We start from the raw sequence: 16,793 nt of genomic DNA, 5'->3' as shown, positions 1-16,793 counted from the left end.
ACGTAACTCCATCAACGGCAAATAAGAGGACTAGGTACTCAACAAATCAACACAGAGTACGGGTAAACAGGAGCGCAAGACTCAGGGCAGCACTATCGTCAAGACAACAATGTTCCTTGTCAAAAAAGAAAAAAATATAAAACGTCAACACAGGAAAGCATGCATATCGGGGCATGTCAGAACACGTCAGGACAAATTGTACGACTGCTGGGCAACAGAGGAAAACAAACAAACACTTGAACAGAGTGAAAAAGACACTCACCATCATTTTTCCCGTTCACAGCATTCCCTCATTGTAAATCTGCTCGTCACAAAATCCACCTGCATCGTCGAACACCATTCACCAGTGACGAACCATACAGCCGCACCCCATCAGAGGCAGACAGAACCCCACCGAAGCTACGCTCTTCCACTGACGGTCAACGCCAGGAGCAGAATTTGCGTGTCCAGACCCGTCAGTGTCCAAGAGAGAAGTGAATCCTTGCACCCCCTGCAGGCCGTTCTCATTGGTCGTGACGTCATCCTATTGTTTCAGGGCTACCCTGTTTTTTTCCACTAATGCTCCTCTAGACAAGGTCAACCTGAAACAATGATCTCGTGGTATGACGTCATCATGCGGGTGCGTGGCTCAAGGACGCGTACGCTCTAGACAAGGGACCTGTTATTTATTGAATCACTATCCCATGATTATTTCCTTTATTCTACTATAATGATTGCATAGGGAACTATTGCAGAAGAGCACCATAGAAAAGAGGCGATTGTAGCATTTCATTCCCAAAGTCTTACTGTACAGAGAAAAAATAATGGTTCAGCAAGACATGTCCATCCCAGCCGAGAGCCATGCAGCTAAGTGAATAATGATGCTTTGTGCCTCCTGAATAAAGTCACACACCTGTCCCCCTCGCGGTTACTCTCTGAACTAAATGAATCGCAAAATTATTAAGAATAGCTCTACTCCCATTCAAGGCAGCACTATCGTCAAGAATATTTCTTGTACAAAAAGAAAAAAGCTACATGTAGAAGGAAAGCATGTCAGAACAAGCCCAGGCATGTCAGTGCATGTTTGTCAGACAACAAGGGGGAAAAAGCGAAAAGAAACAAAGAAGGAAACCAGCATCAAACTATTTCTAAGCACACGCACTCCTCTTATTCAAAAACAGTGCTCATCATAACTCCGTCCAGGGCAATACACACCATTTTTCTATTGCTACACTTTTTTTCCAGTGACGGTCAATGCATTGCTACAGACTGCGTGACGTAATCACATCCTGTCTGAAGAAGAAGACAGTGATCGCGAGGGTACTATGATGTCAGCTCTGTTGCTGTTTAAGTTATAAAACAGTGCGCCCGAAGCGCGCGCGTGGGCCCGGTCTCGCGGTTTGGACTCGCGACGCGTGCGATTCCCCGCGGCGCGAGCGCAACGCGGACCCGTTCTCGCGGTTTGGACGCGCGCGATTCCCCGAGTTAGCGCACTGTTTTATCACTTAAACAGCAACAGAGCTGACATCGTAGTACCCTCGCGATAAATCTTTTATTCCGGCGCCGGCAGAATGTATTCAGAAAAGGCTTCGGGTGTGTAAGGTCAGCCCAAGGCATGTTGATAGGAGCGCGCTGGTCTGTTGGGTACCCAAGCTTGCAGCCAGCAATGCTGGAATGATTATTTGATTTGATTTTATTTGGAGTCATTATCGGCTCACCTATTTAGTGAAGACCTATGAACACGGTTTGGTTTTAAAATGATGAGAGCTACAATGTGTAGCCAATGATGTTCACATTTACGCGTCTGTATAATGATCGCTGCGTAGAAGCACGGCACCGTTTTCTTCGTAGCGAACATGCATTCCTTTCTTTCTTTATTGGTTCGCGCCGGCCGAGTGGCGATATCCTATTACATCCGGAACGAGGACCGATTGTCTTGCGTAAGCATACATGTCTGTGCCGTCTTTTGGCGATGGCAGGATAATTATTGACCTGAGGAATAATATGGATTGATGTGGTTGTGAAAATAGACTTTGTGTTTGTGAGTGTGAAAATGTTAGTGTGTGTGTGTGCCTGTGTGTGTGCGCGCGCGCGCGCACGCGCTGGGACCCCACTTGACAAGTAAGTGTTTGCCTTTTCGTGTGGCACGAGTGATACATTTATGTACTATTGCGTGAAATAGTGGTTTAAAAAATAAGGGCAGTCGCGTTTGCAGTGGTGGAACTGGGAGTAGGCTGCATGTAGCACCTTCTGTAGCAGCGAAAATGGACTTTTGGAGCAGACCTTGGTGCTTTTGGAGCAGCAGTGGTCAAACCTTCGATTCATCGAAGGAAACGCTTAACGTGCTGCAAATATTTGCTGAGACTGCGAAAAGACTGCCTCGTATGTCAAAATATATGCAGCATCATGCACACACAAGATTTTGCATCCACACCATTTATTTGTGGTATCCAAACACATATATAAATTAAATGAGCAGCATAATACCCGTAAGCATACTTGGCAGCTACAACTGCTCTAGATGTTTGTTTTAGCTCTTTTTCTGTTCAGTTCCTTCTCGAGTCGCTGTGACTGTCTTTTACGGGATTCTTTCACTGCTTTGATCAGTCCCCTTGACATCGGAATTTGTGCTGGATCCCGACCGTGCCTCTGCGAAAACGACATTATTGCCCGGAGGCCATTAACGCTGGTAATAGAAAGGCTAGCCCTTTCATGCAACATCCGCCTGTTTTCGCTGAAACCCCTTTCTACGTCCGCATTTCCATGAGACAAGCACAATAGAGCTTTCACAAGACTCCCTAGCAATGGGTACTTTGGGGTCCCATTTTCCATTTTTAGGTAAAGGATCTTGCACCAGAAGTCGTCTACTCTCTCACAAGGAACATAGTCCACCTTTTCACCTGTGGCAAGACAAAATTCATCCACCACAGAAGACACCTGTTGAGGTTCAATGACCTGTGGCACCTGTTTAGCCAGGTTCCTCATTGCCGCCACAGAACTATCGTCTCTCATAAAGGTTGGGTGCAGGCATCTGTAGTCCCTCAGCACTTCATTTCGGAAGGGAAGGTTACACAGCAGATACCTCGCAGCTTTGATATAAAAGCTCCTAGCTCCAAGTCGAAACTCCTGCTTTTCCTCTGGTGTCCAGTCTGAAATAGCCGCTTCAGTGTCTGCACCAATTTCGATGTCAGCTCTCCAGTTTGACGATTTCTCAACGTCAATGTGCATTAATTCCTCACCGCTCTTGTCTCTGTACACCTTCACACGAAGAAAGCGTCCAAGAATTTTTTTTTACTAGGCTCTCCATTTCACTGTAGAGTATGTGGAGGAGTGGCTCACTCTGTTGGAAGAGGGCAAGGAAGCTGGTGAAGAGGTCAACCGCATTCCGTAGGAAAAGCACCTTAGCTAGGAACGCTTTGTCACTGATGGACCACTATGGGATGCACAGTTGCCTGGGAAGTATTCCAGTAGAACGACTGTGGTGAATTTTGTGCCAGAAAGGAGTAGTTTTCTGAATAATCCAGTTGAACAATCGCTTCACTGACGGGAAGGTCAGCCTTGAGCTGTCGCAAGTAAGCCGACTGCGACGAGCTGACGAAGTGATGTCTCTTTAGTGAATTTAGTTCAAGAATCAGCTTCTCGGAAAATTCCTCTATGGGAAGAAGTACTGTTCTATCGCCAGGTACCCACTGCTGAAATGTGATGGTGTCCTGAAACTCATCAGCATGGCCGAGCTTATCAGTGAGTTTGGCGCGTCGAGGCTCTGGGTGCATCGTCCTAGCATGCACTCTTCCTTCTCGATGGCACAGACCATTAGCCGCAAAAGGTATTTGTAGTTGCCCTGGATTCCCGCAGCATGAAGCATCATCTTCACGTTTTGATGATAAGAGCACACGCGGACTGAATGCGTTCCTGGGTCTCCAGCAAGCACGCACCAGGGGGGGGGGGGGGAGGCCTCAAGGATGCAAATGTAGAAAATCCAGCTTCTAGAGTTGGGTTGCTTGCCTTCCATATGAGAAAGGCTTCCTTCAAGCCCCTAAGCATCTGCATAAGCTCTTCTGATGATCCTTGAGAACATCCTTTTGTCCTGGCATACAGTAGGATATGAAGTCATCTTGGTAAAACTTCTCAATTGATTCCTTGGTCACGAGGGACAACGGAGCCCTTCCTCTCGCTGAAAATGGCACGTTCAGGACGCCGTGTTTTTAATTTCTCGTGCTCGGCGAACAAGAAGTTGCGAAGCTCCAAAAAGCTGCATCGTTTGTTACCTCGACCACGACGATTGGGCCAACGTTAGGATCATGACCTTTTTTGCTTGGCTCTGTTTAGCCGAATATTTCTTCCTCAGCTCCTGAAGCAGGGATTCATAATCTTCCGCGGTGATAGGACATGACTCTCCTGAAGTGGATGCCATCCGTATGCCCAACGAAGTTTCCAGGGCTTTCCTGGCTTTGCACTCTATCCTACGGCGCTTCTCCAATGCATACTTCTGTCTCTGGGGTAGAACTCTTTTCCGTCTCAACGGAGTTTCACCAACAAGTTCCAGTGACTCGTTGAACGACTGTAGTGTGTCGTGATCTGCGATCGCCAGGTCACGACATGGACTGGACAGTGGCGCCGTCTCACTAGAAGTATCAGACTGGTGCTTCATGCACAGCATGTAACAATTGGGGCACAACTAGCCCAAGCCTTGCTGTGTTGTTTGCTAGAGTTGATGATATTATTTGAGTTCCGCGCACTCTCTTCCTGTGCTGTCCAAGGAGGTCGACGCAACACATGTATGCCATCTTTAAGGTGTACCTTCGGACGAAGAGCGCATAGTGGTTCTTGCAAACGGCAGTGATTGAAGAAGAGGCGCGCCTTCCTCGGGCAGAAATAAGGTACCGGTCCTCTTCACTTAGTTCAGTGAACTTTGTTGGAGGGGAAGTGCATTCATCGCTGCATGCATTGGGACCAAATGAACAAATTGGACTGTCACTCACATTCACTGACGTAGATGGATGCTGCATGGCCACTTTCGCAACACAGTGCGCCGGACCGGGCACATGCACATAGAAATTTCGACGAGTTGAAGTCAATGTCGTTTATGTCAGCCGAGTTAATGAGGCTGACTCCATGGACGAAGACAGTGGCGACTGACCTGCAGCGAAGCTTGTTTCCTTTCACATATAATGACCCCATCACCTGAAGTCATCTGGAAAGTAAACAAATCTCATCATTTCAAGGGCATACCCTCTCCTATAGCATGTTCAGAATCTGCTGGCGTGTGTTTTCTGTAGATCTTATAGCATCAGCTGACCATATTGGCTCAGATCAAATCAGAATGCGACATAACAGCTTTCGGAAACAATTTATTATGATCTCGTGTGCCCTTCAACCACAACAGAAAAAAAGCCCACAGTCTTTCTTTCAGTGGAAATAGGTGTTTTTGCTGCATTAACAGAAGGTAGCTCAAATTAATTGTACCTCCTTGTGGCCTGGGTGGAGCATGCCTCACTGTGGTTTATGTCCAGTAATTTCTTCTCCAACCGTATCTCTTTGGCAGTGAGCCACAACGTATGCCGTCTTCAAGCTTTCTTTCACCCGGAAGAACAGCTTACAGCTCTGCAGGCATCAGAATATATGCACACAATAGGAGGCTGCAATCTAGCCCTATAGGTGCCAACGTGGTAAATGGTACTGCGAACACAGTCATAGTACCCTTTATCACGGCACAAAGCAATTATGTCAAGTGGAGGCAAAGCCATGCTTGCCAAAGCCAAAGAGCCAAAGTGATGCTTATGGAGGGTTTTATTATGCCCTGCTGCTCAGTGTATGGCTTCTGTTTTTAGCTGGAACAAACCAGCAAAAAAATCTGAGGAAAGAAATATGCCACGTTCAGTTGCCATCGACCAAGCAAACGAAGTCAATAATGGTGGTTGTTATTCACTCTGCTATGTAACTGTGTTCATATTAATTCACCTGTTTGGTACTGTGGTACCAGCTAGCTTCCTTGTAGTGTAACATATATGTGACCGTGTGGAGGACGAAGAGGAGGAATTAGCTATATAGTCTGGCGTAGGAGCTCTCACACTGGCATAGCTGGTCAAAAAGAAAATGTGGGCCATACATCAAATAAAACACAAATACCAGTATATTTTCAGCAAGCACTGGTTAATTACTAGTAGGTGCGGTGCATATAACGTGTCCATGGACTGATTTTTTTATTCTTAGAGAAATCATATTTTTGCAGTTATAAGGGATGACAACATGTTCTACATCCGAAGTGGATGTACTAATTAGGTTTCATTTAATTATTGGAAATAGAAGGTCAGTGCAAATGCAACGTCGGTTTCCCTATGTGCCTCTATAGTTTTCAAAAGCACGCTCGTGACCATTTAGTGTGAGGACATGGTCCCAAAATAATGGTTGTGTGAGAGTAAGTCTCGGAGCGTTCTTCTTGCCTTTTCACTTGAACGTGACGAAGAAACAACACCGCAGAACTGCAAGCAGCACATTTAATGTAATGTCGTGGAGGATGCAAGTTTTACAGCGATTACATATTTCAGCACAATATAAGCTGTAAACATAGGCAAGGGTACCATACAATGAAGTAGCTGGTACCGAAAATTTTAGACCTCTTCTTCGTGTGGGTGCTTGGCATAAAGAGTGACCTGCTAATAAACGTACTTTGGGATTTCTGAATGTGAAGATCATAGCAGAGAAAGGAAGGCAAACAAATACAACAGAGGGTGCCATTCATTTCTCGCACTTCTGATTTCAGTTACTTATTGCGCTTGGTTTTCTTCAGTTCCAACATTTGATAACCAGAATTTGCACTGTATATCCACGTGAATAAAAAAGATGCGAAAATTTCTGTGAGAAAATTTCATGGTATTTAAGAGAATGGCATTCTTAGGTTCCAGGGTATTCAAAGGCCAGTGAAAACAAAGTGCTTGAAGTATTATGTCTAGATTCATCTTTTGCAGCTTTTGCATGGCAAATCGTTGTCTAGGAAGATGCGCGAATCAATGTGGATGTTCCTGAAATTAGAATCTTATTTCGTTACACTTTGAGACTAGCGTATGCTGGTTACAAAAAATTAGGGCACCTCTGCTGACTCAAGTTATTCATCCGAGAGAAAATAGTTTTTTCTTGCAAACAAACAAACAATTTCTTCACATTCATATGCAGCTTATTTGCAGAAATGCATTTCGAGAGTCTGTCCAGTACCTGTTCCCTGCGTTTATCAGAACGTAGGCTCACAAGGAAAACCACAGGCAGGTTCCAATTTCACGATTGTACGGTTCTGAGGCTGGAACACACACAAACACATACAGACGGACAAACACAACACATCCACATGGTATCAGAATCAGGCTTTTTCGTCGATCGTCACTTTTCAACTCTACGACTTCACAACCAAGGTACCTGCAGGAGAATGGCGATGTTCGCGACAATGTTCATAATATAGCAGGTGTCCACCATAGCTGGAACCAACACCGGGAACTCATTTGGTGAGACGACACGAATTCAGAGTTCGACATACTCAAATTTGACAGGCGAGCAGCAGAACAAATCATTAACTGCAGTGTCAACAGAATCCTGATAGCCGGCGGAGAATACAGTAAACGATTCGTCCAGACTCAGTACTCTCGTTCCCAGCCCTCCGCAAAAAGGCTCACCCTGCGGGGAACTATTTTGAGACGCGGGAGCCAAAAGCCTTCGCTGCTCTGATGCTGTAGTGCCTATCGACCAATCAGAGACCAATTATTTTGAAAGTTTGAATCTGAAGCGTTTGTATCTCAAAAGTTGATTTTTACGGCTTTATCTTTACACCGTGGATTTTTTCGTGATTTGTTTCGAGGAGTTTATTCTCGAAGTTTATTTTGCGAAGTGTAAACCAGAGTGATCCCCGTATGTGCTGTAGGCAGAGAACGATGATGCCTGTATTATGTCTGTCAGTTTTATCAGTATGCCTCGGCGGCAGAACTTGACCAGTGAGTTCCAGAGGCCGGAAGACACAGCAAGGATCAATATAAAGAGACCGGTAGCCATTCATAAGGCATGAAGGAGCGTGAGGAGACAGTTGCGTCGATTCCATGCAAGATGCCAGCTAACTATACGGCGAGTAACATGGATGTTTTTTCTTCTTGTTTACATAACGTGGCGATATTGTTATCACCATCCGTAAGGACGGGAATGATCTGAATATGGCACCTTGTGACGTTCTTTCATTATTTGTACTGCTTATGTGCCGGCAGGCATGTACGAATGCGCATGTAAATAAAGATCCTATGTCCACATCATCTCTATAGTAATAGGCTGGATAGCGGATTAAGGGCGCAACCGTACGGTCACCGGCCGCCATCTTGGGAAGCTCAAAACATTGCCATTCGCGTAACATTTTTATCGTGTCATGCCCGCCTGCTGTGGCTATGGATGTACTGCCCGTACTGGCAAGGCACCGGGAACGACATTTCACAAGTAAGTGACTTAGTTCTATAAATACATGTGATTTATTAGTCCACGAGCGGGTGACAAAACGTAGCCGTTAAGCATGTGCGCGGCACTTTGTGACTCGTACCTCAAGATCTAAACGTTAAACTTTGAGTACTTTATCTGGATAGAGTCATTGTGATAGTACAGACTTCATGCAGTTCTCTGTATGGTCTCAGCACGCAGCAGGTGTTGAAGCGCACTTGTCAGGTGTGGGATCTACCATTGAGTTTGGCGATCACGGTATCGCCAATTGCTTGCCTGGATCGGCCTTGTCATCCCTGCCGCAATTCATGGCATAAATGGTTTAATGCAGGTTCCCTCACAGCTGCCCGGACCATTTAAAAAACTGGGTGGTGAACGTCAGGCGAAAGGACTGGACGCCGTCCAAGACATCAGTGGTCTGCAGCACACATTTTGAAGACAGCTGCTTCGACAGAACAGGGCAGATCGTTCGTTTGAGGCCTGACGCTGTGCCCACCAAGTTCGACTTCCCAGAGCACCTCCAAAAAGTAATAATGCATGCATCATATGTAGAGGCCGGATTTATATGCACTAAAAGCTGGTTGAACACGCATGAAAAATTCATTATACTTGCTCAATATATGCACCTCTAGAAATGCGCTTGCATGCATTTAAAACATTTAACAAATTTGCTGGGCCAACAGTATCTTACATTAAGCAGTGTACAAAAAGCATGCAGGGTTGAAAGTATGTATTTGCATGAAAATCTAGCCTCTATGAATCATGCTCCCTAGTTAAGAGTTTCAAGCGATGGTTGCTGACTAGAATCAGTATTGCATGAAGGGTACCTTATGCAGCAGCTAGTCCAACATACGAAAACACTCCTGAATTATGCATTCACATGCAGTTAAAAGCCACTTCATATTGCATAGGACAATACCAAGATGCATGAAACTTTGTATTGCAAATTTGCATTTGAAAATGGTACTGCATGACAATTTTGCCCAACATAACTCATTTGTGAGATATACTAACACACCAGCCACACATCTTTTTGGTGCGTTCCAGAATGTTTACTCAGACAATAAATAATTTTTCAACCTCGAAAGTCTACTCTTTATTCTCCCTGCTTAGGATAACTGACAACTGACGAACACAAACATTTTGCAATATCTGCCCTTACATTTTCACACAGAAAGTACTACCAAGGAGGGTCCCCCCAATTAGATGCAGTGCGGAGCCGGAGGAAGTCAACGAGGTTGCACAGCCAGGGACGTCATCACAACCAGCTACAGTACCACATGACCCTGCTGCAGACCACAGCAATGTGGTACGAGACAGTCCACGCACACTCAAGCGAAAGGCCAACGTAACACTTGAGGCTCTAGAAAGAGTGAAGAAGAAGTTGAAGTGCACACATGAAAAAGCTACAAGATTGCAAAACAAGGTGCTCACCGTGGAAGGCATAGGGTGCGTCCGAATAGTGATGCGTCGCACATGCCGTCATAGTGTGCGTCACATGTGCGCCTTCGAGCTAAAGTATTCGAACAAGCACTGTGAGCACCGTTACGCGCGCCATCTATTGCTCCTCTTCTGCAACATACATTTAATACAGTGACACCAGAGAGCGCATAGCATGAGGCGCGCAAGTCAAATCTATGTACTAGCAGACGACAGTTTTTTCTGGGAGTCTGGTCATGGAAAACGAGGAAATGACAGCTTTTTTAGCGCTACAGTACATTTATATGTCCACAAATATTGTGATAAATAATATGAAAAGAATCCGTGCGCGATGACAACTGGAAAGACGGAAAGTAAGCACACCAGTGTGTGTTGTTTCACGTTATTAATGCTGAATATGCTTTCAGAGAGGCCCGTACTGCAACCCAAACATCAAAAATAAATTTCTTGTGTACCTCAACGACGAAGCAACGAATTTCAAGTATCACTTTAGAGTGTCTCGAAGAAGTTTCGCGCGTCTTGTGAACATCTTGTGGGACGGGCAACAAAAAACACATGGGTGGGAGATGGAAGTTGAACTCATGATATTCCTTTTTTGGCTGGGGTGCGGCGCGGCATTTCGAGTGGTCAGCGCCAGCTTTGATGTCCCACGGTCGACGACATTCGATGCCGTCAACAAGTGTCTGCATCGCGTGATGACATGTCTGAAAAGGATGGTCCATTTCCCCAGAGATGAAAAGTTGCAAGGCATTGAGGAAGGTTTTGGGCGTCTTGCAAGGAATGCACGTTTTAGTGGCTTTGTCGGGGCTATTGATGGCACCCATGTCAGGATTGTCTCACCTAAGACAGGACGAGAGGACTATATAAACCGAAAAAAATTTGCCTCCGTTCAAATGCAAGCGATAGTGGATCATGAGGGCTTCTTCCTCGACATTTTCGTTGGCTACCCAGGAAGTGTACACGATTCAAGGGTACTGCGAAACAGCCCAGTATATCGGGAAGCCATGTACCCCCCCCCCCCAGAAGATACGCCCTCCTTGGAGACTTGGGGTACCCGTGCCTTGAAAACCCCATCCGGATTATCACGCCATACAAAAACCCAAATGGTCCAGTGCAGAGCAGGTTCAATCGAGTGCACGCGAGAGCTCGTAGCGTTGTCGAGAGGGCCTTTGGGAGAATGAAGGGCCGCTGGCGCTCAATCTTTACGAAAGCCCTCGAAGTCTCCACTAAAAAAGCACCGCTTGTAATAGCACCGTGTGCCGCTATGCACAATGCGCGAAGATGATATCTGGGACAAAGAACTCGTCGATGAGAATCACCCGGATGGTGAAGCTTCCGCTGAAGATGTCGAGGTGTTGCCGCATAGGGACAGGCTGGCAGCACATCTGTCGTGCCCTAGCGATGCAGCGGTTCCCGAACATGACTACCACGCAACCTCATGAGCAGCTTCCTTTGCTATATGTGATAGGGAACCAACCCTGCTTGAACATTTGGGATGACGCAGTTGCCACGCGTGGTACTGAAGTTTTATTATTGTTCCCATGCTATCGATTAAACTTTCCATACTTTCAGTTCGGCGACCCGATTCTCTTTTGATTCTGATTCGGTGAACGTAGAAGACACTACAGTACACACACACACACAAAGCCGAAGTTCTTTATTGATCGTGAGAGTCAAAGTCAGAATATCGGCGTGCGAATAAAGTATAAAACTGTTCTAATAGCTGAGTTTGCTTGCGCATTTCAATGAGCATTTGCTCGTCAATACTTGGAGAAGAGTCACGGCGACTGCGACGCCTTTCAGGTCGCTCCTCGCTGATGTCGTCCTCTGTGTCTCCGCTGTTGCCGTCCTCTGCCTGTGTGTGCTCCTGAACAACAGCCATCGGTTCGGCCGACGACACGAGCACTGGAGGAGCGACTGCATGGCACCCACTCATTACGGTGTCCATGACAGTGTAGTAGGGCCAGCGGTCTGACAAGTTTTGTTTCTCGTCACCTCTGACAGATTGTTTGAGGTCCTGACGGTCCATGAATAGCAAAACAGAGTAAAAGATATGAAAAACGCTTGCAAATTTAAAATTAGTAAGGCTATTGGTAAGGGTTAAGGAGAAATTTAAAAAAGTGCGATCGCGTATATACGTCATTCCACAGGTATTCATATACGTACACGAGTAATGAGTTTCGAGCGATGTAACCAATGCACATACTTTGTATTTTTTCACCAAGTTCAGCAACTTTTTCCGGCATTGTTCTTCAGTCACAAGGTGGCGAAGCCCAAGCGCCGACAACACAGCCCTCGCAAAGGAAGCAAACGGAATTGTCAACGTAAAGACACGAGCGCTCTGCGGATCACATAACAACTGTACAACGATGTGTGCAGTTGTTGATACTCACCCCCACCCCTGCCTGACGGCATTTCGTCTCCCCGTGAATAAGTTGGAAAGTTCGTGACGCTGGAGTATGAATCTCTTTGTCATTTCTTGAGAAACTACATTACCGAAGATAAAATGTTTTATTCAAAGATCCATGACGCTAAACTAATCGACGTGTACCACAAATGAAATGATACTGGACTTACATACGTAATTCCGTCCTGTGTTTGGCAAAGCTCCGTGCGGTTCCTCCATGGTAAGAAATGCGCTGTAAATGTCGTCTGCTAACTTTATCGACGAGCGCGCCCTCCACCGTCTTTTGGGGAAAGCGCGAAACGCACCTCGCGAAGCCTGCATCGGAGCAGACTTCCCGAAGTGCGCCTTCTGTGACGCACACTATGCGCCATTCGAGAATTCGGATGGCGCACCGTCATGGCGGAACTTCCGGTGTGCGGTATGCTGTGGCGCACCTCGGACTATTCGGACGCACCCATAGTGAGTGACCTTCGGGACAAATCGCTTGCGGGACAAAACGCAGCAGAAGCTTCCGAAGCGTGAAGCGTGAGCAGCGAAGCATGAGAATCCCTAATATCAGACCGTGGTTCCAGCACCCTTCTGTTGCTTCATGGAGGGTCCATATCATCCTGGACGCTTGCCATATGCTGAAACTCATCCGAAACGCATTGGCTACCATGGACACGTTACAGGATGGCGATGGGAAGATGATCAACTGGAGCTACCTTGTGTGCCTACACAAGCAGCAGAAATCCGAGGGTCTTCGTGCAGCCAACAAGCTCAAGGCAGCCCACATTGACTGGACAAATCAAAAAATGAAAGTCAACCTTGCAGCTCAGACAATAAGTTCGAGTGTCGCCGACGCCTTGGAATTCTGTGATAAGGACCTGCACATTCCGATGTTTAAAGAGTGCGAGGCAACGGTGACATTCTTGAGAAAGTTTGACCGCCTCTGTGACATAATGAACTCCGGCAACCCATTGGCTAAGAACTTCAAGGCTCCATTACGGCACGCAACCAGACACCTCTGGATGACATTTTTTGCTGAGATGCGTGGGTACATCGCTGGTCTGAAAGACTGCAGTGAGAGACCACTCCTAGAGTCCCCACGCAAAACAGGATTCTTGGGCTTTCTTGTGAACATGTCAAGCCTCGAGAGCCTTTGTGAATGCCTACTGTCAGGTGACACTCCTCTCCTAAAATACCTACTCACATACAAGCTCTCGCAAGACCACCTCGAGCTGTTTTTCTGTGCACTCCGTGGCCGAGGTGGGTGGTCAAACAATCCAACAGCAGGGCACTTCATGGCTGCCTACAAAAGGCGCCTCATACACTATGAGATTGAACCTGGAAGAGGAAACTGCACAGTGCTGGACTCCAGTCATATACTTACCGTAGCCTCTGCAGCAGCAGCGGCGGCCTCCACTGATGAGATCGATGTCCCTACATCACGTTATTTTGGTGTCACTGACACGGAGCAGCTCAAGGATCACGATTATGGAGTAGGTCCACACTTAGAAGGACTGACGGCCTTTGTGGAGGACGTCGTGGGGTATATAGCAGGCTATGTGGTCAAGACAATTACAAAAAAGATCTCGTGTGCAGACTGCATTGACGCCTTGACTGATGTTGCGTCACAAAGTGCACTACTGCTCCGAAAGTCACGTGGTGGGCTTATCATGCCATCCGACAGTGTTGTCACCATCTGCAAAATTGCCGAGAAGCTGGTTAGGCAGATGCTTAACATTTCCAATGGATCTTTACCTCCTCATGCTGAGGTTGGGGAGCTTCTAACGAGAGCAGTCTTGCAACATATCTCATCAACATCACTGCTGCCCAGCATCTTCCCCAGTTTGCAACAACATATGTTCGAATGCAGCCCAAATGAAAACCATGTGATCCGTCTTATCAAAGAAGTTTCCCAGTGCTACAGCAGGATCAGACTGTACCACCTTGCCAAGGAATATACAGAGAAGGTGACAGCCAGGCCTCATCTGCGAAAGAAATTGTCAAGGTTGATCGTATTCAACAACCAGTAATACACACTACTCACTTACTTGATTGACTGCTTCAAACGTGCTTTTGCAACTGGACTTGTGATACTTCAATGTTGGAGTTTTCACCACAAGACCTTGCTACTTAGCCTTTTTATGACTTATTCACTCTACCTCTAGTCATTTTGAACTGTCTTTACCGCCATTTACCTCCCCAGTGCACATATTTCTAGTCGATATGTTTTTACCGTCATATAGCCTTTATATCATATACTTAATCTTATTCTAGTCCTTTGGAAGCGCTTTAGTGCCGTTCGACATTTCGTGTCATAACTAACTTCCTGTGCAAAGCATAATGTAATGCAAGCATATTAAGGTGGTTTCATAAACAAACGTTCCAAACATTGCTGAATGCCAAGAGTCAATTCTGAGAATACTGCTCCCTGGCATTCCACACCCCCGAGCAGAAAGGAAATGGGAGAAACACGAGAAGCAACACGCTGCACACGCTGACGGACGACAAAGGAAACGTAACACAACAAATACACCACCACACAAAACCAGCAAATCACATAATCGTAGTTCAAAGTACAAGATTGGAACGACACGCGCTAACACGAGTACAAAATAGACAGGAAATAACAGGTATGTGACGGGATTTCACACAAAAAACGTAAGGAACCCAATCACGAGGGATTTCTGCAGCGATCCCTGGCAAAATTTTAGCGAAGCAGCAAGGGAAGCACTCACAAACAGCAAAACTTGTCACAGCTTACATGCATTCCTATGGGCTGTAATCGCTCTTTTGAGCACCGCAATATGGCGGCCGGTTGTCGTACCCTTTCCCGCGATACCCTCACCCATCCGCTATCCAGCCTTTATACATAGAGATCAGTGGTCCACATAGAAATAAAGTATTTCGGGTGCGCACTTGCGTCCTTGTGTTTATCTCATGATTAAAAATTACAATATTTCCATAGGCGCGCGATACCTGTGGAGCCGGAATAGGGAACCTCCACAGGGCCCTCGAAGATCCGCATCGGCGCTCCTACGACGTCCATTTATCATAATTTTCTCTCGATTAGCACAGTAGTACGGGCGTAGTTAAAACGTAGCCGGGAGCAAATGTGTACGTTCGTGAGACGTACCCAGCATCCACAAACCGACGTTCGCTGGGTGTTGATGTATTGGTTCTGTGGGAACTACACGTGAAGTCCACATGGCTTCGCCTTTTCACCACAGTGTTCTGGCACGTCTGCGAATGACCCCGTATTACTGCTTTCTCAATGGACAGACGCCTTGTCACGTGCTTTCTCCAACGTTTTCTTTGTCTTATGCGCAAAGACTTATCCGCCGAATTGAGATACCAATATGAAGGATTGCTTCAAGGCGAGTAGTACAGGAATAATACAACTTCACGAGCAACTTGACACCTTCCTCGTCTCTCACCCCCCCCCCCCCTGCCACCCCCAATTTTGCAATTTCCACACCCACCCAATTTTTATGTTTATTTTATTTTCGGTTTTTTCACTTAAAATCGCTCATACACGCATAAGAATGCGATAATAGAGCGTACAATATAATTTTCAATTAATAAATTCAATTACTATTGATTCCAACGAGAGAGAGAGAGAGAGGAGGAAAATATCAAATTATCGTTAAATTGTATTTTTTCTATGATGAGACACATGAAAAGGAGCGCACATACGCATAAATACACTTTCTAAACTCATTTATTAATTCAAGTCATTACTCTACATATTCAATTCATTAATGTGTCAGTCCTGGTTCGGTAACAGCATCAGCCCATGAACGCCGCCATTTGCAAAGCGTCACACCATGCAGGTCGGAAAGCACTACGTCAGGTGGCAGCACCGCTGTCATCATGGTGACTTTCGTGGAATGCAGAAAAAAACAAAACAGAAAAGTGCTAACGAGGAGAAAACACGCGCGAAAACAGACACACACAAGATTTTCACCATCTCGAACATGTGCGCGCATGCACCAACGAGAATAGCAACAAGGGGAATTGCGAACATGTTTGGGCACGCACGGACAAGAACAACAACAACAAGGGGAAGACTTTCTGCTAATCGCAACAAGGTAAATCGCCAAACATGCACTACTCCAATACACGCTGACAAGTAATCACAGTTAGGGGGTAAGTAAACGCGACAATAGAAGAAGTATTAAAACGACAACTCACCGACATCGAAGCATATCTGTATCCACACACCGCCCTTCATCTTCTTTGCATGAGTAAAGAGTTCACCATCACATCAACGGTCACGATACGAGCAACGCGCCAGACGTCCGCACCCGACGAGAGGCAAACAGAAAACTGAATCTGGCGCCCTCTTCGCGCGGGGCATATGTCTCGCACGCGCGCGTGCTCGCAGCGCCACCACGTCTGCCGTCGGAAGTTTCGGTTTTGGTCTCGTCGCCCTTCACGTCTCGCGCATGCGCTTCGAGCACGGTGCTGGTGCTGGTGAATTCTGCTTCAAGGCGTAACTGTGACAAAGTAAGCGACG

The 16,793-nt window shown here is 46.3% G+C and overlaps 1 protein-coding gene and 1 long non-coding RNA gene across 2 annotated transcripts in view; both read right to left on the bottom strand.

Annotated features, from left to right (window-relative positions):
- The window catches only part of LOC135388491 (plancitoxin-1-like), a 137,758-nt gene extending 121,180 nt beyond the window's left edge, over positions 1 to 16,578 (bottom strand). Inside the window, exon 1 of the mRNA XM_064618069.1 lies at positions 16,469 to 16,578. Within this exon, the coding sequence (XP_064474139.1) occupies positions 16,469 to 16,482 (14 nt within the window). The 5' untranslated portion in view covers positions 16,483 to 16,578. The remainder of the gene's footprint in view (positions 1 to 16,468) is intronic.
- LOC135387128 (uncharacterized) lies at positions 8,460 to 9,960 on the bottom strand. Its single transcript, XR_010420877.1, has 3 exons — positions 9,877 to 9,960; positions 9,605 to 9,805; positions 8,460 to 8,960 (listed from the first exon to the last, which is right to left on the bottom strand). It is a non-coding gene; the product is annotated as an uncharacterized LOC135387128 (long non-coding RNA).
- Positions 16,579 to 16,793: the final 215 nt, after the last annotated feature.

This window comes from Ornithodoros turicata, chromosome 3, assembly GCF_037126465.1.
Source record: "Ornithodoros turicata isolate Travis chromosome 3, ASM3712646v1, whole genome shotgun sequence".
Lineage (NCBI taxonomy): Eukaryota > Metazoa > Arthropoda > Arachnida > Ixodida > Argasidae > Ornithodoros > Ornithodoros turicata.
The sequence above is the reverse complement of the archived record's forward strand: the minus strand, read 5'-3'. Positions and strand labels throughout refer to the sequence as shown.